The sequence below is a fragment of the Geotrypetes seraphini genome, chromosome 4 (assembly GCF_902459505.1).
Source record: "Geotrypetes seraphini chromosome 4, aGeoSer1.1, whole genome shotgun sequence".
Lineage (NCBI taxonomy): Eukaryota > Metazoa > Chordata > Amphibia > Gymnophiona > Dermophiidae > Geotrypetes > Geotrypetes seraphini.
Window position 1 is genome coordinate 204037707 of NC_047087.1, and position 22495 is coordinate 204060201.

The 22495-nt window shown below is 47.0% G+C and overlaps 1 protein-coding gene across 6 annotated transcripts in view; it reads left to right on the top strand.

Moving 5' to 3' along the window:
• The window catches only part of GBF1 (golgi brefeldin A resistant guanine nucleotide exchange factor 1), a 516681-nt gene that overhangs the window by 347279 nt on the left and 146907 nt on the right, over positions 1 to 22495 (top strand). For all 6 annotated transcript variants that reach the window (XM_033940425.1, XM_033940426.1, XM_033940429.1 and 3 more), the window contains 3 exons: positions 1010 to 1133; positions 8595 to 8720; positions 21611 to 21693. In XM_033940425.1, coding sequence (XP_033796316.1) covers positions 1010 to 1133; positions 8595 to 8720; positions 21611 to 21693 — 333 coding nt within the window. The remainder of the gene's footprint in view (positions 1 to 1009; positions 1134 to 8594; positions 8721 to 21610; positions 21694 to 22495) is intronic.

The window sequence follows — 22495 nt, forward strand, 5'->3', positions numbered from 1 at the left end:
TGGGGATTGCTCATGTTGTCACTTACTCGGTAGTGTTAGTATTATTTAAAAATGTCAGAGATGGGAATTGGGGGGGAGGGGGGAGTGTATTTGTACTATTATGTGGGTTGTTTCTTTGTTGATTTTTTTATTGCAAAAATTTAATAAACATATTTACACATAATAAAAGAAAAAAAAAAAAAAAAATGTCAGAGATGCTTATTTTTATGGGTCTCATAGTTGAAGAACATGGGTACAAAGGATCTAAGCTAGCACTGAAATTATATAACATACCATGATCGCCTATGAGAGTAAGACATATGATGATGACCCAGGGCAATAGATTAATTCTACAAATATTTAATCCCTGTATGTCACAAATTATGATTTATTAGTTTTTGCCCTGAACTTGTGACCTGGATTGGCCCCTGCAGACAGGATACTGAGCTAGATGGGACCACTGGTCTGACCCAGTAAGGCTATTCTTATGTTCTTACCTAGTAGTAGTTAGTAGTTATAATACATTTTTGTAAAACACTATTTAAAAAAAAAGTAACTTAACATAAGAATTGCCATACTGGGGCAGACCGAAAGTTCACCAAACCTAGTATCCTGTTTCCAACAGTGGCCAACCCACTGTACAAACTGAGCAAATGAGATTTGACTTTTCCTGAAATTGATATTCATAGTCCAATATCTGAGTGATCATTGGACTTCAGTACAAGCATTAATATTTCTTCTTTTGTTAGAGTAGCCTGTTGGTTAGAACAACAGACTGAAAAGTAGGGAAGCCAGGTTTAAAACCCTCTTGAAGCTCCTTGGGATTTTTGCACAACACTTCATTGTCTTGTGCAAGTTTAGATTGTAAACCCTCCAGGGACAGGAAAATACCTACTGTGCCTGAATGAAACTGACCTTGATCTACCACTGAAAAAAAAGGTTTGAGCTAGATCCCCCAAATCCCTTCCCTTCACTTCCATCTTATCATTCTTCCTTTCTCTCAATTGTATAAATTTTATTGTTCTTATAGGACCTTCCAGTTCCAAGGCTTGAGAATTGATGAAGCTTTACGGCTTTACCTAGAAGCATTCCGGTTACCAGGAGAGGCACCTGTGATTCAGCGGCTGCTGGAAGCGTTCACTGAACATTGGCTGGTATTATATTTATTATTCTGAAAGAACGGTCTAACAATGCTTCCAGCCTCATCTTTCCAGGCATCAATGAACTTGCTGCTATAAGATTATGTATTTATCTCAAGCAAAAAGCGCATTAGGGTAGGCTATAAAAAATAAATATATTTAATCTGTGCAGCTAATCATATGGATAGATATAAACAGATGGAATCTTAAATATCTTTAGAGCTAAATTTTTCTATAATTTTTTTAATTCATAAATCATGCTATTAGACCCTGCTCCCCCAACACCCCAGTCCCAATATCATTATATCTCTGTTTCACCCCTCCCAGGTCAAATATCACTTTCTTTCTACAAACTTACCCCTCACTCCCCTAATGTAACATATAACATGCCCCTTGCTCCCCTGTTGAGATGCGTGCACACACACACACCTGCCCCTCACTCCCCTGATGTGTTTTGCGCACATTCTCTCTTTAGTATCTAGGACCCAAGAGCAAATAATCACCAGTAGAGCCTATGCTGAGTTTGTCCTTTCAGATTGCAGGACAGATTCCAGGAGGCCACAGAGAAATTCAGGGGTAGCACTTTTAGCTTCTGCACAACTCCCCTCAGAAGTCTGTGAACTTGTGTGGTGCATTTGCTGAGCAAAATTTGACAGGTTTTCTATTCCCATTGTAACTGCTGGCGATTTTTGCTAATCTCAGAAGTGTCTAGACAGCTCTGTCCCTGCTCTACAGTTCCGCTCAGCAGGTGTCACTCAAATATATATATATAAAAGACACGGTTACTGACACTTCAGAACCTGGAGTCATCCATACCCCCACCCCAAAATACTTACACTCCCAATGCCAGATGCTTTATCCTCCTCCCACCACTGTAAGCAAAATATGCAAAGTTGGGGAATCTTTTTACCAAGCACAAGCAGAGTATCATTGAGGGGAGTGTAAGACTATGAGAGCTGCAGGGGAGGCAAGGGCAGTAAACTCAGGGCTCTATAGATGTTAAAAGGGGAAAAAGAAAAGTTGTGTGTGAAGAACTCCTAGTGTCGGGGAGATTTTCACTTTGGGGTTTTGGTACTCTGTGAGTCCAACATTGCACTCTCTGCTCCCTCTTCCCCTTCTAGAATATAAGAATACTGGGTCACACCAATGGTCCATCTAGCCCAGTATCCTGTTTCCACAGACTCTTTCCCGTTAAACTATGTTTGTCTACTTGTTCCTTAATTTTATTTTTTATAATGGTTTCAACTATTTTTCCTGGCACTGAATATATACTCGCCAGTCTGTAATTTCCCAGATCACCCCTGGAACCCTTTTTAAAAATCAGCACAACATTAGCCACCCTCCAGTTTTCAGATACTACAGATGATTTTAGTGATAGATTATAGAACACTAATGTCAGATCAGCAATTTCATGTTTGAGTTCTTTCAGTACCATGGGATGTATACCATCCAGTCCAGGTGATTTATCACTTTTTAACTTGTCAATTTGGATCATCTTCCAAGTTTCTTAGAGAGCTACCAGAGGGAGCCTCTGGAGCAGGCAGCATATAGATTTTGTGCTGTCAGTGCTGCCTACGGATCTTGGAAGGTACAGAAGAGCTGGTGAAAGATGGAAGTGTCCGGCAGGGGTGATATTTGTTTTTTTTAATTGCTGACTAATAGTGCATTAATTGTAGCATAAACTGCAATTAACGTGCAACCTTAATCTATATCTATGATTAGCTATGTACAGTAGATTCAGAAGGGATGCATGGTTTGAGTTCAATAAAATCATTATCCCAGGACAAGCAGGCAGCATATTCTTAACGTATGGGTGACGTCACCGACGGAGCCCCGGTACGGACCTTTTTAACTAGAAAGTTCTAGTTGGCCGCACCACGCATGCGCTGGTGCCTTCCCGCCCGACGGAGGAGTGCGTGGTCTCCAGTTTCTTCGTTTCCGCGGAGCGAAGAAGACGCATGTGCTTTCAACGGCCGTTGAAAACTCTATTTTGCCTTCCCGCTCGCGATTTTTTGATCCTTTTTGTTCTATATTTTGTCTTTTGACTTTACTTTCCTTTTCAAAAAAAAAAAAAAAAAAAACTCGTGTCTTTTTCTTTGCTTTTTTGCAACCGGCCCCGGCGGGGCCTGTTGTAATCATACAAGCCTCCGGGTTTGATTTCGCGGAGGCCGTGTTTCCCTTCATGCCCCCGCAACCGGGCTTCAAGAAGTGCCAGCGGTGTGCACGCCCGATCTCTCTGACTGACCCGCACAACTGGTGCCTTCAGTGTTTGGGTCCAGAGCATCGGGCTGACACCTGCACCCGCTGTGCAACTCTCAAGAAACGCACACTTAAGAACCGGCAAATACAGCAAAATATTCTTTTCGGTGCCGGTTCTACCATGGAGCAGGCCCCGACGTCGACGGCACCGCCTAAATCGGCACCGGCCACATCGACACCGCCTGATCCTCCTTCGGGGTCGATAGCGCCAGGTAAGCCGGCTAAGAAGCCTTCCACTTCCCTTGAGCGACCTCCTGTTACAGCGGTGACACCGGTTCTTCCGACGTCCCGCCGATCCCGTAAACGCTCCGCTCCGATCACGGTGAGTGCCTCGTCATCGGCCTCCTCATCGCCGGAGCGTCGAGCAGCACCTATGGTACCGAAGAAATCTAAAGCGGTACCGGTGCCCCCATTGGAGGACCGGATCTCGGCCATCCTCCAGGACAAACTTCAGGAGCAGCTACAGAAGCAACTCCAACAGCTCCTTCCAACCATACTGGCACCGCTCCTTCCGGTACCAGTCCAGACCGAGCCTGGTACCGCCCCACCGGTATCCACCCCTTCGGTACCGCTGAACACATCCATGCCGGTCTTATCTGCTCAGCCTGTACTTCAGACTTGCTCGGCAGAGGACCCGACCCAGGCCCCAGATCGACGCCGGTCATCTCGGGACCGGGATGGACACCATTCCTCCAGGGACAGGGATCGACGCCGGTCTTCATCCCCCGGCACCGTATCCATGCGATCTGGCAAGTCCCTTTCTAAAACACGCCATACTGAACCGGCTGTCAGGGACCCAGACCTGTGGGAGCAATCCCCACTCGGTACCGAAGAGGATGCCTCTTCTACCGATGAGGAACCCTCTATGGCTGAAACCACTTCCAAGCCCGAGCAATCCTCCTTCACGAAATTCCTTCGGGAGATGTCTGCGGCTCTCTCCATCCCACTTGAGTCCGACTCCAAGAAGTCCCAGGCATTTTTAGAAGCCTTGGACTTCGACCAACCTCCCAAGGAATTTCTTAAACTCCCCGTACATGATATCCTACGGGAAACATTTTATAAAAATTTGGAAACCCCACTGACTGTCCCAGGTGCCCCTAAAAAACTGGACAGTTTATACCGGGTCATCCCGATCCCGGGATTTGATAAAACCCAATTGCCCCATGAGAGCCTCCTCGTAGAGTCCACTCTAAAGAAATCTCAGGGATCTAGTGTGTATGCCTCCACCCCTCCTGGCAGAGAGGGAAAAACTATGGACAAATTTGGAAAGCGCCTGTACCAGAATGCCATGCTGGCTAACAGAGCCAACAATTACTCGTTTCATTTTTCATTTTATATGAAACACCTGGTCCAACAACTTTCTGCTTTGGAAAAGTATGTACCTGAGCGTAAAATCCCACTTTTCCAACAGCAGATTTCCAGCCTCCTTCACCTCAGAAAATTTATGGTGCGCTCGATTTACGACTCCTTCGAGCTTACTTCACGAGCCTCTGCACTAGCTGTAGCCATGCGACGCCTAGCCTGGTTGAGGGTGTCTGACCTTGATGTGAACCACCAAGACCGTCTCGCCAACGCGCCCTGCCTTGGTGATGAACTTTTTGGGGAATCTCTTGATACCACAACACAAAAACTTTCGGCTCATGAGACCAGATGGGACACCCTCATTAAGCCGAAGAAGAAGACTCCACCGGCACGACCATACAGGCCTCAGTCCTCTTATCAACGTCGATTCTCTGCCAGGCCGCTGAATCCTCCTCAGCAACAATCCCGCCGGCCTCGCCACCAACAACAACAACACACTCAGGCTCGTTCTCAGTCCCACCAGGCGACCAAGCCTCTCCCTTCGACTAAAAACCCTCAGCCCTTTTGACTCCTTTCTCCAGGGCATAGCCAGTCTCCAACCTTCCATGCCTCTTCCTCAGCCTATCGGAGGCCGCCTCACCATCTTCCTCCACCGCTGGGAGGCCATCACGTCAGACCTGTGGGTTCTCAACATCATCCGTCACGGATACTCACTAAGGTTCCAAACTCTACCCATAGATCATCCTCCCGTAGAGTCTGCTTCTCACTCCTCCCAAATTCCTCTCCTCCTTCGGGAGGTCCACTCCCTTCTCCTCCTCAATGCCATCGAAGAAGTTCCGCAAGACCAGAGGGGTCAAGGTTTTTACTCCCGCTACTTCCTGGTACCCAAGAAAACGGGAGATCTTCGTCCTATCCTCGACCTCAGGAACCTCAACAAGTGTTTGGTCAAGGAGAAGTTCAGAATGCTCTCCCTTGCCACACTTTATCCTCTTCTCTCTCAACACGACTGGCTATGTTCCCTGGACCTCAAGGAGGCCTACACCCACATTCCAATTCATCAGGCTTCACGTCGCTACCTCCGATTCCAGGTTCAGAATCACCACTATCAATACAAGGTGCTGCCCTTTGGTCTCGCATCATCGCCCAGGGTGTTCACCAAATGCCTGATTGTGGTAGCGGCCTTTCTCAGGTCCCACAACCTACAAGTGTTCCCCTACTTGGACGATTGGTTGGTGAAAGCAACAACCGCTCCACTTGTGCTGCAATCCACTCACCACACCATCTCTTTCCTCCATCTCCTGGGGTTCGAGATCAATTATCCCAAGTCGCATCTGCTTCCCACGCAGCGCCTTCAGTTCATCGGAGCTCTTCTCGATACCAACTCCATGAGAGCGTTCCTTCCTGCCGACCGGCACCGGACACTGCTTCACCTCTGTCGACAGGTACTCCTCCAACCATCCATCCCTGCTCGCAAGATGATGATTCTTCTGGGTCACATGGCCTCGACAGTCCATGTGGTTCCTCTGGCGCGACTCCATCTGAGAATACCACAATGGACCCTCGCCAACCAATGGTCACAGACCAGGGACCCTCTTTCTCATCCCATCTCTGTAACATCGTCTCTTCAGCAATCTCTTCAATGGTGGTTGAACTCCTCAAATCTTTCCAGGGGCCTCCTTCTTCATCCGCCCCCTCATTCCATGATCATCACCACAGATGCCTCCCCCTATGCATGGGGAGCTCACATGGGAGATCTACGCACCCAGGGACTCTGGACCCCCCAGGAGCGTCACCATCACATCAATTTCCTGGAACTCAGAGCCATGTTTTATGCTCTCAAGGCCTTCCAGCACCTTCTCTATCCTCAGGTTCTTCTCCTGTGCACGGACAACCAAGTCGCCATGTACTACATCAACAAGCAAGGCGGCACCGGATCTCGTCTCCTTTGTCAGGAGGCCCTCCGAATTTGGACCTGGGCCACAGCCCACAATCTTTTTCTCAAAGCGGTCTATATCCAGGGCGAACAGAACTCCCTGGCCGACCAGCTCAGCCGCATCCTTCAACCTCACGAGTGGACCCTGGATCCTCCCACTCTCCACTCCATCTTTGCTCGATGGGGCACTCCACAGGTGGACCTCTTTGCAGCTCCTCACAACCATCAGCTGCCCCAGTTCTGCTCCAGACTCTTCTCTCCACATCGTCTGGCCCCGGATGCATTCCTACTCGACTGGACGGATCGGTTCCTCTATGCCTTCCCTCCACTTCCTCTGATGTTGCGGACCCTGTTCAAGCTCCGCAAGGACAGGGCCACCATGATTCTCATCGCCCCTCGGTGGCCCAGACAACATTGGTTCTCCCTCCTGCTTCAACTCAGCTCCAGGGAGCCCATTCCTCTTCCTGTATTTCCTTCTCTGCTTACGCAGCAACATCAGTCTCTGCTACATCCCAATCTGTCTTCCCTCCACCTGACAGCTTGGTTTCTCTCGGGCTGACCTCTCCAGAAAACCTGTCTCAGCCAGTCCGTCGCATTTTGGATGCCTCCAGGAAACCCTCCACACTCCAATGTTACCATCAGAAGTGGACCCGGTTCTCCGCTTGGTGTCTCCTTCATCATCACAATCCCACCTCTCTGGCGGTGGAAACTGTACTGGACTATTTGCTCTCTCTCTCCGACGCTGGCCTCAAGTCGACCTCAATCAGAGTCCACCTCAGTGCCATCACTGCGTTTCATGAGCCTATCTTTGGAAAACCCCTCACGGCTCATCCTCTGGTTTCCCGGTTCATGAGAGGCCTCTTCAATATCAAACCACCTCTTCAGCCTCCCCCCGTCGTCTGGGACCTCAATGTGGTTTTGTCAGCCCTCATGAAACCTCCTTTTGAGCCTCTTGCTACTACCTCGCTCAAACTTCTCACATGGAAGGTGCTTTTCCTCATTGCCATCACCTCTGCCAGGAGGGTTAGTGAGCTACATGCACTGGTCGCCGATCCACCGTTCACTGTTTTTCACCATGACAAGGTGGTTCTGCGTACCCATCCTAAATTCCTTCCTAAGGTGGTTTCAGCCTTTCACCTCAACCAGTCCATCGTACTGCCTGTCTTCTTCCCTAAACCCCATTCTCATCCTGGGGAACAGGCTCTTCACACGCTGGATTGTAAGCGTGCCCTGGCGTACTACCTTGACCGTACCAGGGCTCACCGCTCCTCTCCTCAACTCTTTCTGACCTTCGACCCCAACCGTCTGGGTCACCCTGTATCTAAAAGGACGCTGTCCAATTGGCTTGCTGCCTGTATTGCGTTCTGTTATGCTCGGGCTGGCCTGTCGCTGGAAGGAGCTGTCACGGCCCACAGGGTCCGAGCTATGGCTGCTTCTGTGGCTTTCCTCCGCTCTACGCCTATTGAGGAAATCTGCAAGGCGGCCACTTGGTCTTCAGTTCACACATTCACTACTCACTACTGCCTGGATGCCTTCTCCAGGCGGGATGGACACTTCAGCCAATCTGTGTTACAAAATTTATTTTCCTAATGGCCAACCATCCCCCCTCCCTCTCTGTTAGCTTGGAGGTCACCCATACGTTAAGAATATGCTGCCTGCTTGTCCTGGGATAAAGCACAGTTACTTACCGTAACAGGTGTTATCCAGGGACAGCAGGCAGATATTCTTACGACCCACCCACCTCCCCGGGTTGGCTTCTTAGCTGGCTTATCTTAACTGGAGACCACGCACTCCTCCGTCGGGCGGGAAGGCACCAGCGCATGCGCGGTGCGGCCAACTAGAACTTTCTAGTTAAAAAGGTCCGTACCGGGGCTCCGTCGGTGACGTCACCCATACGTTAAGAATATCTGCCTGCTGTCCCTGGATAACACCTGTTACGGTAAGTAACTGTGCTATCTGTCTCTTACTCTACTCATTTTCAGAAAGCCAATGGCACTCCCTTTGCACACAGTGATGCCTGCTTTGCCTTGGCCTATGCAGTCATCATGCTAAACACAGACCAACACAACCACAATGTCCGGAAACAGAATGTACCAATGACTTTAGAGGTGAGAGCTGCATGATCTCTTCTGCTATACTTCAACGTGATCTTGAGTCAGTTTATAAAATGCTGAGGGTAAAGAAGGGAAGGGGACGTGCTGGCCATCTGGGTGGGAAAGGAGGAAGGGAAGATACTGAACTATTGCTGAGGGCTGGGGGAGGAAGATAATGCTGTGAGAGGACTTTCTGAGGGGAAGAAAACATCACTAGTGAGTATTTTACCTGATGAGAAATTGCATTTAAAGTTGAGTGAAGGTAGGTGAGGATAAATATGAGTCTCTCTGTCTTTAAGTTACTCTGCTAAAGGCAGTTTAGGGGATGGTTTAGCATGTAAACTGAAGTAAATAGTAACATAGTAGATGACGGCAGATAAAGACCTGAATGGTCCATCCAGTCTGCCCAACCTGATTCAATTTAAATTTTTTACATTTTTTCTTCTTAGCTATTTCTGGGTAAGAATCCAAAGCTCTACCCGGTACTGTGCTTGGGTTCCTACTGCCGAAATCTCCGTTAAAACCTACTCCAGCCCATCTATACCCTCCCCAGCCCATCCTCCACCAAATGGCCATATACAGACACAGACCGTGCAAGTCTGCCCAGTACTGGCCTTAGTTCAATTTTTAATATTATTTTCTGATTTTAGATCCTCTGTGTTCATCCCACGCTTCTTTGAACTCAGTCACAGTTTTACTCTCCACCACCTCTCTCGGGAGCGCATTCCGGGCATCCATCACCCTCTCCGTAAAGTAGAATTTCCTAACATTGCCTTTGAATCTACCACCCCTCAACCTCAAATTATATCCTCTGGTTTTACCATTTTCCTTTCTTTGGAAAAGATTATGTTCTACGTTAATACCCTTCAAGTATTTGAACGTCTGAATCATATCTCCCCTGTCTCTCCTTTTCTCTAGGGCAGTGGTTCCCAACCCTGTCCTGGAGGAACACCAGGCCAATTGGGTTTTCAGGCTAGCCCTAATGAATATGCATGAAGCAAATTTGCATGCCTATCACTTCCATTATATGCAAATCTCTCTCATGCATATTCATTAGGGCTAGCCTGAAAACCCGATTGGCCTGGTGTTCCTCTAGGACAGGGTTGGGAATCACTGCTCTAGGGTATACATATTCAGGGCTTCCAGTCTCTCCTCATACTTCTTCTGGCGCAAGCCTCCTATCATTTTCATCGCCCTCCTCTGGACCGCTTCAAGTCTTCTTACGTCCTTCGCCAGATACGGTCTCCAAAACTGAACACAATACTCCAAGTGGGGCCTTACCAATGACCTGTACAGGGGCATCAACACCACCTTCCTTCTACTGGCTATGCCTCTCTTTATACAGCCCAGCATCCTTCTGGAAGCAGCCACTGCCTTGTCACACTATTTTTTCGCCTTTAGATATTCGGACACTATCACCCCAAGGGTCCCTCTCTCCGTCCGTGCATATCAGCTTCTCTCCTCCCAGCACATATGGTTCCTTCCGATTATTAATCTCCAAATGCATTACTCTGCATTTCTTTGCGTTGAATTTTAGTTGCCAGGCATTAGACCATTCCTCTAACTTTTGCAGATCCTTTTTCATATTCTCCACTCCCTCTTCGGTGTCTACACTGTTACAAATCTTGATATCATCTGCAAAAAGGCACACTTTTCCTTCTAACCCTTCAGCAATGTCACTCACAAACATATTGAACAGGATTGGCCCCAGCACCGAACCCTGAGGGACTCCACTACTCACCTTTCCTTCCTCCGAGCGACTTCCATTAACCACCACCCTCTGGTGTCTGTCCGACAGCCAGTTTCTAACCCAGTTCACTACTTTGGGTCCTAACTAGAGAGCTGCACGGGAACGGGGATGACGGGAATCCCGCGGGACCCGCGGGGATCCCGCGGGTTCCCCCTTTGGGTCACGGGGATCCCGTGGGGACGCCCCCTAGGGTCGCGGGGATCCCGTGGGGACGCCTCCGAGGGTCGCGGGGTTCCTGCGGGGTTGGATCGCAGTGGGGTTGGTCGAGCCGCGAGGGTAGTCTCCTTCTCCTTACCTGCCCTGTCGCAGCACACAGCTGAACGGAAATCTTCCCGATGTCAGCGCTGACGTCGGAGGGAGGGCTTAAGCAAAGCCCTCCCTTCCTCCGACGTCAGCGCTGACATCAGGAAGACTTCCGGTCGGCTGTGTGCGGCAGGGCAGGTAGGGAGAAGGCAATGGCGAACGAAAGAGGGGGGAGGGGGCGGTCCGCCCCGAAGAATGTGCACAGCCGGTCAGGTCCCCCGATCGACCGACAACAGGCCCGGCCGACAAATCTCCCTGCCCTGTAGCCGCAAATCTAAATTACCTCTTACAGCAGCTTCACTACTCCAGCTGCTGTAAGAAGGTAATTTAGATTCGCGGCTACAGGACAGGGAGATTTGTCCGACCGGGCCTGTTCTGTTGTCGGTCGGGTGCAAAAGCGCCACAAAGGTGGAGGCAGGGAGGGAGGAAAGGTGGAGTGGAGAAGAAAAGACGCTTAAGGGGGGAGAAGGCCGCTGAAAGCACTGGGGAAGACAAAGGGGTGGAAAAGAACGCTGAAAGGACATGGGGTAAACGGGAGATGAGGGGGGGAAGGACCCTGAAAGCACTGGGGAAGACAAAGGGGTGGAGAATGCCACTGAAAGGACATGGGGAAAACAGGGGTGGAGAAGGCCGCTGAAAGGACATGGGGAAAACAGGGGTGGAGAAGGCCGCTGAAAGGACATGGGGAAAACAGGGGTGGAGAAGGCCGCTGAAAGGACATGGGGTAAACGGGAGGAAGGGGGGGGAAGGACCCTGAAAGCACTGGGGAAGACAAAGGGGTGGAGAATGCCACTGAAAGGACATGGGGAAGACAGAGGGGGGAGAAGGCCGCTGAAAGGACATGGGGAAGGCAGAGAGGGGAGAAGGATGCTGCCTGACAGGACATGGGGAAGATGGTGGGGGAGAAGGACACTGAAAGGAAATGGGGAAGAGGGAATGGGAAGAAGACGCTGGCAGGGAAGAAGACAGAGGTGCCAGACTATGGGGGGAGCGGAGGGAAAAAGATGGGTGCCAGACCAATTTGGGAGGGGGGAGAAAGGGAGAGGCACAGTAACAGAGCAAATGGAAGACACAGAGAGAAGAGAGGCAGTGGATGGAAGGAATTGAATGAGAACATGAAGAAAGCAGAAACCAGGCAATAAAGGTAGGAAAAAAATTATTATTATTTTTTTTTTTTTGCTTAAGGATAAAGTAATATATTAGTTGTGTTGATAAAAATTTATAAACATTAGAGGCTCTGGTAGAAACCCGTTTACAAAGTATGTATTCTTCCCAATTAATATTTCCAAATTAATAAAGTCTTTTTGCTTATTTTTAAATGGGTTTCTACCAGAGCCTTTAATTCAGTAGCATAATTAAATGAAATAACTATTTCTGTAGTTTATAGGGACAGGTGGGGATGTAGGGGATTCCTCGCGGGGACGGGCGGGGACGGAGAGGATTCCTCGTGGGGACGGAGGGATTCCTCGCGGGGACGGGTGGGGACGGGTGGGATTCCTCGCGGGGACGGGTGGGGACGGGTGGGAGTCCTCACGGGGACGGGTGGGGACGGGTGGGACTTTGGCGGGGACGGGTGGGGACGGGTGGGATTTCTGTCCCCGCGCAACTCTCTAGTCCTAACTTCAGCCCTTCAAGTTTGTTCAACAGCCCCCTAAGTCTTCTAGTTAGTTTCATATAAAACGGTTTTAGAAATTAGGCTAGCATTTAAATACATTGCTATTTTAGAGTTTACCATAGCATCACTGTAGAGAACAGCTAGTAATCAAAGGAAACCTCTGTTTAGCAACTTAATTTATTTATTTGGATTTATGAACAGATTCACCCAAGGCAGTTAATAACTTACCAATACTAAAATGCAGGCAGCAGTTCAGCAGCAGATTGAGAGCTATCCAGTCTTTTACATTAAGTGTCGTGTGTTTTAACTCCCAGTTGGTGAGAGGTTATATGTGTTCTTGATGCAAAGAGCTCCTCTCACTCAGGGATGGGTCCAATCCCTAAAGGCTAGAGTAGCAGACTTGGAGATGCTAAGGCAGCTAAAGATATATAGAGGAGACCTACAGGAATTTAGTAGAGAAGTCCTATCTCCAGTCTAGCAAACTCCTGTGTTGTCTTAGAGCAGGGTTAGGCAATTCCGGTCCTCGAGAGCCACAAGCAGGTCAGGTTTTCAGGATATCCACAATGACTATGTATGAGATGGATTTGCATGCACTGGCTCCTTGAGATGCAAATCTATCTCATGCATATTTATTGTGGATTTCCTGAAAACCTGACCTGCCCTTGGCTCTCGAGGACCGGAATTGCCTACCCTTGCCTTGAAGGCAGAGCATCACCTTGGAGAGGCAGGAAGTGATCCTGAAGCCAGGACCTGCCCTCCAGGAGATGCAAAATTCTGTCACACTGATAATAGTCTCTAGGGTCTTTTACCCAAGGGAAGGGTAATGATGGTCATTTTAGATTCAAGGTTTATTAAAAATTTGTTATACCGCTTAATAAGAACATAAGAAACGCCATCTCCAGAACAGACCCTAGGTCCATCAAGTCTGGCGATCCGCACACGCGGTGGCCCCGCCAGGTGTACCCTGGCATAGTTTTAGTCCCCATATTGCTCTAAGCTTCTCGTAAAGAGAAGTGCATCTAGCTTACACTTACCCATGTCACTTCATACCACTCATAAGGAGATGTACATCTAACTTACCCTTAAATCCTAGAACGGTGGATTCCGCAATTACCTCTTTTGTGAGAGCATTCCAGGTGTCCACCACTCGTTGCGTGAAGCAGAACTTCCTGATATTTGTCCTGAACTTGTCTAAAATTCAAAGCGGTATACAATAAAATTCATTGTCAGCATACAATGACATAAAAACAATAAAATTCATTATCAGCATACAACGACATAAAATCAATTGATTAAAAACAGAACATATCATTATGGGGGATGTAAGTAAAAACATATGTCAGTAAAAACAAACATACATACACCAGACAAACAAAAGTAACAAGATTCAGTTCTTAGGCATATAGGTAGCTTGATGGCTGATGGATGTGAGGATTGCTTGGTCATTTGCCTGCCTGGTGGTGAATCTTGCATGTGACCTAGATAAGATTCAGACAATGCTGGGGAGGAGCCAGCTGTCTTGGAAAATGTGGGAAGGAGGTTCTAGAAGACAAATCTTGGTTCTTAGCTAGAAGGCTAAAGTCTAGAACTTCTAAGGTAGCATTTTCAGAAGTGTTCCCTGTTCCATGCATAGAACCCAAGAAGCAGGCAGAGCTCCGGAATCTCAATGTGTGGCTGAGACAATAGTGCAGGGAAGAAGGATTTAGATTTGTTAGAAACAGAGCAACATTCTGGAGCCAATCCAAAAGATAGGCTCCATCTTAACAGGATGGAATCAGGGTGCTGACACAAATATTTAAACAGGAGAAAGAGCATCTTTTAGACTAGAATTGTTCAGGAGCGCTTGGTGCAGAATGAGGTATCTTTGAAGGATACTATCAAAACAGAAATTAAGGCAACAAATATAAAAGGAAATCAGGCGCTTTTAGTGGAATAAAAATTGCAAATTATCATTGTCAGCTGCTAAACACATTTTTAAATGTCAGTATACAAATTTTAGAAGCCTAAAAAAAAAGATGGGAAAGTTAAAAGTATGCAGCACTAAATGAAGAGGTAGATGTAATAGGCCTTCAAAAACCTAGTGGAAGGAATATCACCAATGGAGACAGTATGTTGCAAGGGTACAAACTGTATCGCAGTGATAGTGTGAATCAAATTGGAGGGGGGGTGGTCTTATATGTTAAAGAAGAAAGTGAGATTAACAGAATAAAATTCAGGAAGAAATAGATAACATGGAACCTTTATAGACAGAAACTTCACTTGTGGGCTGACAGGTCAGAATTTACAATTACAGGAAAATTTCAATTATCTGGCCTTCACTAATTGGCATATACTTCCTCTTGGTATTGTCATGGTGTTGCCATTAAGAAGCGTGGCTTCTCTTTCCATTTTCTGGCATAGTACAGAGAGAAGCTTCGCACCTGAGACCCAGGACCCTGCTTGATTCTGTTTATGCATTGTTTGAGGGATTACCAATGTTTTCCATATTACCCAACTTTTCACAATCCTGTTTACATCAGTTAACCGAGGCTATCTCTATAATAAAACCCTAAGCGGCGCATGCGCACTCCCACTTGCGTGTTCTGTATGTCCGTGGCCGGAAGGAGTGCGCATGCGCGCCTACAACTGCCCCACACTCGTGGCCCTGTTTGCATTCCAGTGGCAGCAACTGAGTGGTGGAGAGCAGCCCCGCTCCGCCCGTTGACCCTCCACAAACCTCCCGGCTCCAGCAGCGTAGGCAGCACTTTAAACATGCTGCTTCACGCCCTTCTACTGCCGATTTCCTCTGCCGCATCTCTGATGACATCATCGGAGACAGATGCGGGAGAGGAAATCGGCAGTAGAAGGCCGCAAAGCAGCGTGTTTAAAGTGCTACCTACGCAGCTGGAGCCAGGAGGTTTGTCGGCGGTGGGAGGGTCGGATGGGAGGGTCAGGAGCAGGCCAGATTGAGCAGGACAACGCAATAAAAGAAGGGGGAGGGGCCGAACGGAGCAGGCCAGATCGCGGTAAGAGAAGGGAAAGGGGGGGTGGGGGAAAATGCTGCTACTGCTACACAGGGACCTGGAGGGGAAGGGAAATATTGCTGCTGCTTCTGCACAGGAAAGGGGGGGGATAGGAGGGAAATGCTGTTGTTGCTGCATAGGGAAGTGGGATGGAAATGCTGCTGCACAGGGAAATGGGAAAAAATGACAGACAGACAGAGGGAGGGAGACAGAAAGAAAGACACAGGGGCAGGGAGAGGGACAGAAAGACAGACAGAGAAAGGGGGCCAGGGAGAGAGAGAGAGTCAGCGGGAGGGAGACAGACAGACATATATTCTAGCACCCGTTAATGTAACGGGCTTAATGACTAGATAATAAAACCCTAAGCGGCACATGCGCACTCCTACCTGCGTGTTCCGTATGTCCGTGGCCGGAAGGAGTGCACATGCGCGCCTACAACGGCCCCACACTCGTGATGGGAGAAGATACAGAAACAAAGAAAGACTGACAGACAACCAGGGAGAGAGACAGGGAGCCAGGGAAGAGACAGAGACACACAGGGGGACAGAGACAGAAAGAAAGGGGGGCAGGGAGAGAGATAAAAAACATAAAGAAAGAAAGAAACGCCTCAGCGACCCATTGTGCTAAAAGTCTACACATCTATTCTAGTTAATGTAACGGGCTTAAACACTAGTACTGTTATAAGCTTTTAGAATCAAAAGCTCTAATTATAATATCATGTCAAAATGAATGCATATAACTCCAGTATTGTATTATTTATATTTGATAGTTGACATGAATAAAAATAGCATTATACGTCCATGAGAGAACATTTCAGTCTAGTAGATTTTTTTCATGTACATATATTAAATGTAATTTAAATCATGTTATATGTACTATGAGTGAAAGGGAGGCCCCTATCCTGAAATCTTTCTAACACATGTTGATGGGGGTGCAAGGCAATAGTAGACTGTAATTGATAGGTCAAAAACTTGTTGAGATAGCAAGACATAGTACAGCATAGACTATTAAAAGGTTCCTGATTTATTTGTGAAATACATGCCACATCTGTTGAAACATGTTAAAAGACACAAAAAGGGGTTGAATTAGCAATACTTTGAAAATTGTGAGCAGTAGCACAAATTGCCACAGCTTTAACCCTAGCTGCTATCCATTCATCCATCTTTCATTCTAGTGCAATGTGCCTAGTAGTCCTGAACACTAGGGGGTTATGCATCTGACCTAGAGAATGATACGGTGACCATTACCCATGGTAAACCACGACAAACTCATAGGAACAGGGGAAAATTCAGCCCATTTGCCGCAGGTTCAGGAACAAAGTTTTTCACCACCCCGCAAGAGTGGTAAAGGGCCTTGCTTCAGCAGTAAAGGATGATTGTCGCGAGTTGCCTCCCTCTACACCTCCCTTCCCGGCCGGTAGCCACCCTTCCGATCGCGCGGCTAGCAGACCCCCTCACTCCCTCCCGATTTTCGGGTCCTGCAGTCCATGCAAATCCTGCCCCATGGTTTACAAACGGCAATAAAAACCTCTGTGACTCCCCTATTGAGTCAGCCCTTTTGCACCTCCCACCCTGGGCCTACCAACGTCTTAGAAGCTTCACCAACTGAAAAGGCATCATAGGCCTGTTCCAGTACCTTCCTATGGTTCAGTCCCTCCTTCCAATGTAACGTCCAGATTTGCTGGAAGTTACATCAGAAGGAGGGATTCAGCCAGAGAAAGTTCCCAAGAAGGCCTTCGATATTGTCTCTTCAATCGATGAAGCTTTTAAGATACTGGTAGGCCCAGGGTGGGATGCACAAAGAGGCCAACCCAGTAGGGAAGTTGCAGTTGTTTTGGTTGTTTGGGGGGGGGGGGTTCTGTTTTTAAACTTTAAGGCAGGGTTTACTGGGGTTGCAGGACCTGTGATCCCGAAGGAGGGAGGGGGTTGCTGCTGCACCTGTGTAGGGCGGGGGGTGTTGCTTGAGCTACTGGACCCATGGAGGAAGGGTGCCTGCTTGCTGGCTGGCTCCAGAGCTGGAGCTGAAGGGAAGCAAGATAGGTGCTGGATCTGGTCTGGGGATTGGGGGAAAGGAAAGAGGTGCTAGGCCCCTGTGATTTGTGGACTAGTTCTGGAGGGAAGGGAGAGATGCCAGACCTACACCTGGGTACTGAAGGGAGAGGATAGAGGTGTTGGACCCATGGGAAGGGGGCTAGAGGGAAGGGAGAAGGTATAGGACCTCCAGGAAGGAGGAGAGGGAAAGGAAGGGAAAGAGAAGAGCTGAACCAAGGGGATGAAGGAAGAGTGAGTGAAATATTAAACATAGTGGAGGGAAGGAAGAAAGAGAGAAAGTGAGAGACACATTGGTGTAAGGGAGTAAGAGGGGAGAAGCTGGACACAGGGAGATATGCAAAAGAGAGGAGATGGTGGGCATGGATGGAAGCATAGAAGAGGGACAAAAAGGGGAATGCTGCACGGGGGTCGTATATGGTCACAGAGGGGTGCATAGGAACAGGGACAAAAAAGGGAATGCTGTATGGGGGTGGTGTATAGAAACATTGGGGTAATGCCAGACATGGGAAGGTATACGGACATAGAGAGAAGATGGCTAGACATGGGGGAAAATAAGAACATAGAAGGAAGATGCTGGACTTGGTGGGGCATAGGAATATAAAGGAGTGATATTGAACATGGGGAAGGGAATCATAGAATGGTGAGATAATGAAGACAGGGAGATGGGCACAGGGGAAATGCTAGAAAGGGGCATATAGGAGACATAGAGAAGGGAGATGCTGAACATGGGGAACAATAAATACACAGAGATAGAAGATGAACGTGAGTATGGAGAAAGAAGAAATGTCAAATGGTCAGGAGACTCTAGCAAGTGAATTAAGAGAAGACAAAAGAAAACAGAGACCAGAACCTGAGACCAATATGATCTGAAGAATAAAATGACGAGACAACAAAAGGTAGAAAAAAATAATTTTATTTTCTATTTTGTGATTAGAATATATCAGATTTGAAAGACATATACTGCTACTGGTGTTAGACATAACTGGGGATTGCAAAGCCCAGTCCGTGCTTCATTAGCTTCTAGCTGGCTTAGGTCTCTCTGACATTCCTGCCATGTGTGACTGAAGTATTCTGTTAGCTTGATTTTTCTATGTAGCAATCTGTAGTAATTTGGCTTGTTCAGTTTACTCAATAGTGGAGGGGGATATTTGTGAAGGGGAGGAGAGGGGAGATGGATTTGTTGATCCATGCTCTGTATTTATGTTCATTAAATGTACAGAGTATTGTTTCTTTTTATATTTTAATAAAATAAGTTCACTATGAAATCATAACTATTTGAGGCTTGTGAGGATGGGATTGGACAGCTTGCAGGGTCGGGGACTGAGCTCACGGGGATGGGGTCTGTTATCACAGGAATGGGGTGGGGATGGGGACAATTTTTTCCCTGCATCATTCTCTTATCTAAACCCACAAGTTACTTGTAGAATGCTGTCAGTCATCTTTGAACTCATTCTCCTTCCCAGGAAGCTGTTCCTGCCTACTCAGGTTTTTTTTTCTGTAAGAAAGTTACTCAGACGTGTTTCTGCTCTGCTCTGCGGTTTTATTATTTTGGGGTATTTTTTTCTTAAGTGTTTGGTTGAAGGCTCGGTGCACAGAGGTTCCCATTGCCTGAGAGAAGAAGCAGACTCATGCTGCAGCATTCTGCTACTAGCAGTTACTCCGACCGCTTTCTTTTCTTCACATCTGAACATCACAAACCTGGTCACGGATCACTGAGAGTCACCAGAGGGGTCCCTGCAAGTGGCTTTGACTATGTCCAAACTGTACCCAGCAACTGTTTGTTCAGCTGAAGGTAGATTCGCCAGTGGCGCAGGTAACCAATAAAATTTCCTTGCCTAGTGAAGGAGGTGTGATATGTGATGTTAAAGGATACTCAGGACAGTAAACTGGACCTGATCCTTAAGACACAATTTGAAGCCTTGGTCCTAGGGATTAAGGCAGCAGTTGTGGCTTCCTTTGTGTCACGTGGTTGCCACACCCAACTGTCTTGAGTCCCAGCCTCGGAGGAAGACGAAGACCCCCAAATGCTCCTGTCTGGGGTGAATTATATAATAGATGCTCTGTATGACATCAGAGTCATGAGCAAGGTGTCAGCCTATGCTATCTCCACTCGGCAGATTTTCTGGATCAGACAGTGAGCAGGAGATTTAGCCTCTAAATCCACACTGAGCAGGCTTCCCTTTCAGGGGCAGATGCTTTTTGGCAAGGGTCTGGATGACCCTGACAGCCAGCGTTATGGACCATCGCCCTAAGACCTTGCTGGACAGAAGACCCCAGATGGCTCGGGATCCAGAACATGGGATTTTTATTATTTTTTTTAAATCTTTTTTTATCTTATTTGTTACATGGGAATTTTTAAGGCTTTCTGAGATTCTGTCCTTATGCGTGAGGCCAAGCGATGCAGAGGTCCTTTCAGGGTCAAAGCAGAGGTTCGTAGGCTGGAGCTAGTGAACTTCTGGATTTCACCCCTCTCCAGCCTCCAAGAAAGCATAATGATACCAGGACAAGTGACAAGCCCCCCCCCCCCGCCCCACCAGATAGGAGACAGTCTTGTTGGCCTATTGGTCGGTCTGGGCTCAGATTAGCGTAGACTGTTGGGTCCTAGATGTTGTTCAAGAAGGTTACAAAATCAAGTTCTCTGCTTCCCTTCCAGACCTTAGAGTCTGGGCAATGATGCAAAGCCTACTGGATCTTCATGCTATAGAGCCAGTCCCAGATGAAGAATCGTGCTTGAACAGATACTCCATATACTTTATCATGTCAAAGAAAGGCTCAGAAAACTGGAGGTCAGTTCTGGACCTCAAGTAGGTCAATGCTGTCTTTACGTAAGGCTTTCCTTCTGGATCTTATGGTCAAGACAATGTTTCTGGTTGTTAGTACTTCGGCGAGATGATTCTCCAAGGGAGCAGTTCTGGTTGTTATTATGTCGGCGAAATGATTCTCCAAGGGAGCAGTTCCTTAAGATTACAGCAGCAGGGTTTTCCTTACGCACGGTTTCATCCTTCTTACCGAAAGTAATCTCTGCCTTCCACATCAATCAGGAAGTCCATTTGCCTGCTTTTCACTATACATGGTCTAAGAAAAAGGATAAAGCATTGCATTTGCTGGATATCAAGAAAGTGCTTCTCTGGTACCTCAAAGTTACCAATGAGTGTCATGTATCAGCTGTCATTCTGAGAAAGGGAGGACAGCATCTAAAGCCTCAATTTCCTGATGGATTAAAATGGTCATTACCTCCACACATGTGGCCTTCAGTAAACAGCCACTGATCACATTGAAAGTGCACTCCACCAGAGGAGTTGCTACCTCATGGGTGGAGACTTGGGCGGTTTCACCCGAGGAACTCTGTAGAACATGGTCTACCCTTCATACCGTTACCAGGTTCTATAGAGTATACATAGCAACCAGGAAAGACACCACTTTCAGATCCTCCATTTTGAAGGCAGGCTTAGTGGACCTGTCCTAAACTCAGGGGACTGCTTTAGTACATCTCTAGCATTCAGGACTACTAGACACATTGTACTAGAAAGAAAGATTAGGTTCTTGCCTCAATAATCTTTTTTATAGATGTGTCTAGTAGTCCTGAAGCCATGCCCTATACTGTAAGTAGGTTTGGATTTGGAGACTTCTCTGTCTCTTAGATAAGATGAAAAAAAACCACAAGAAAGTAAAGTCTGATCTAAGTCTCTGCTTGATAGCAGTACAAGCGAGTAGCTACGAGCTCTATATAATATTAGTGCTGGTTGCTCATAGTTTTGGTATCTATTTGATCAGCTACTTGAAAGTTATAATGTTAATTCATGTTTGTAACAGAACAGATTTGTAGTGTTGGGGATTTTTCCCCATTTCCCTCCTTGCAGTTATGTCTGTCATTACAGTGCTGCTTGATTGATCTTGTACAAACTGAGGGGGAAGGAGATGTAGTTCAAAGATGATTGACAGATGCATAGCCCCTAGCGTTCAGGACTACTAGACATATCTACAAGAAAGAAAATTATAGAGGTAAGAACCTAATCTTTCTTAAGCATTCATTAGTTAGGTATCAAAAAAATGCAGGCAATGAGAAAAGAGCAGGAAATATGACCAACCTAGAAAAGATATTTTATGTAATGAAAATCTCTACTTATAAAGTTTTTCTCTAAGTTTGTACATTTCTCACTTTTTTTTTTTTTTGTCATATTCAGGAGTTTCGGAAAAACTTAAAGGGAGTAAATGGAGGTAAAGATTTTGACCAAGATATGCTGGAGGACATTTACCATGCAGTCAAGTGAGTTTTTAACATTTCTCATTCTTGTGTAATAATGAACCAATCTAACTGGAGTAATTTGAGGTGTTTGGGCATGATCATCATTTGACAAATCCTAGTAATACAGTAATGTTCTTACAGTTCCTAACCATGTTAGAGTTCCTGTGCCAGCCTATTATCTTCCTACTTCACCAATTCTCGTTTCAGCCCATGTTGTTGCTGGAATCTGCAAATGTGTGTGTTAATTTGTTGACCCAGGAACCAGATGGCCTGGTGCGGTGTGCAGGCATGTTGGTACACATGTTCACATTTCACCTCACTCTGCTGGTCACTTACAGACCCCATTTCCACCATTTCCAGTGCTCCAAACATATTATATATTTAGATAGTAGGTGGTTGCAGGTAAAGACTAAAATGGTTCAGCAAGTTTGCTCAGTTTAAATTTTGTACACTTTGGGTAGATGGGCACACATTCCCATATGCAGTCCAATACCAACTGCCCCATCTTTCTTATCTTTTAACCTCTTTATTGTACCCCACTGTCCACCATACTTGTCTCGTGTATAACCAAAATCTGTTACAGTGATGACCTTTGCCATTTCAGAAGTTCAAAACAGAAAATTCTTGCAGCTAGGGGACTCTATTATCAGAGGCATTAACTTATGTCTGGGGTCAGCAACCTGCAGCTCATGCACCACACGCAGCTCTTCTCCCATGTATAGATAGGCCTCCCAGACCTACCAAAGTACCTGATAGTCCAGAGGGGATCTTCATGCCAGGAGTGTGACCCTCTTGCTCCTGCCTCCTTGCAGCTGCTTTCTAA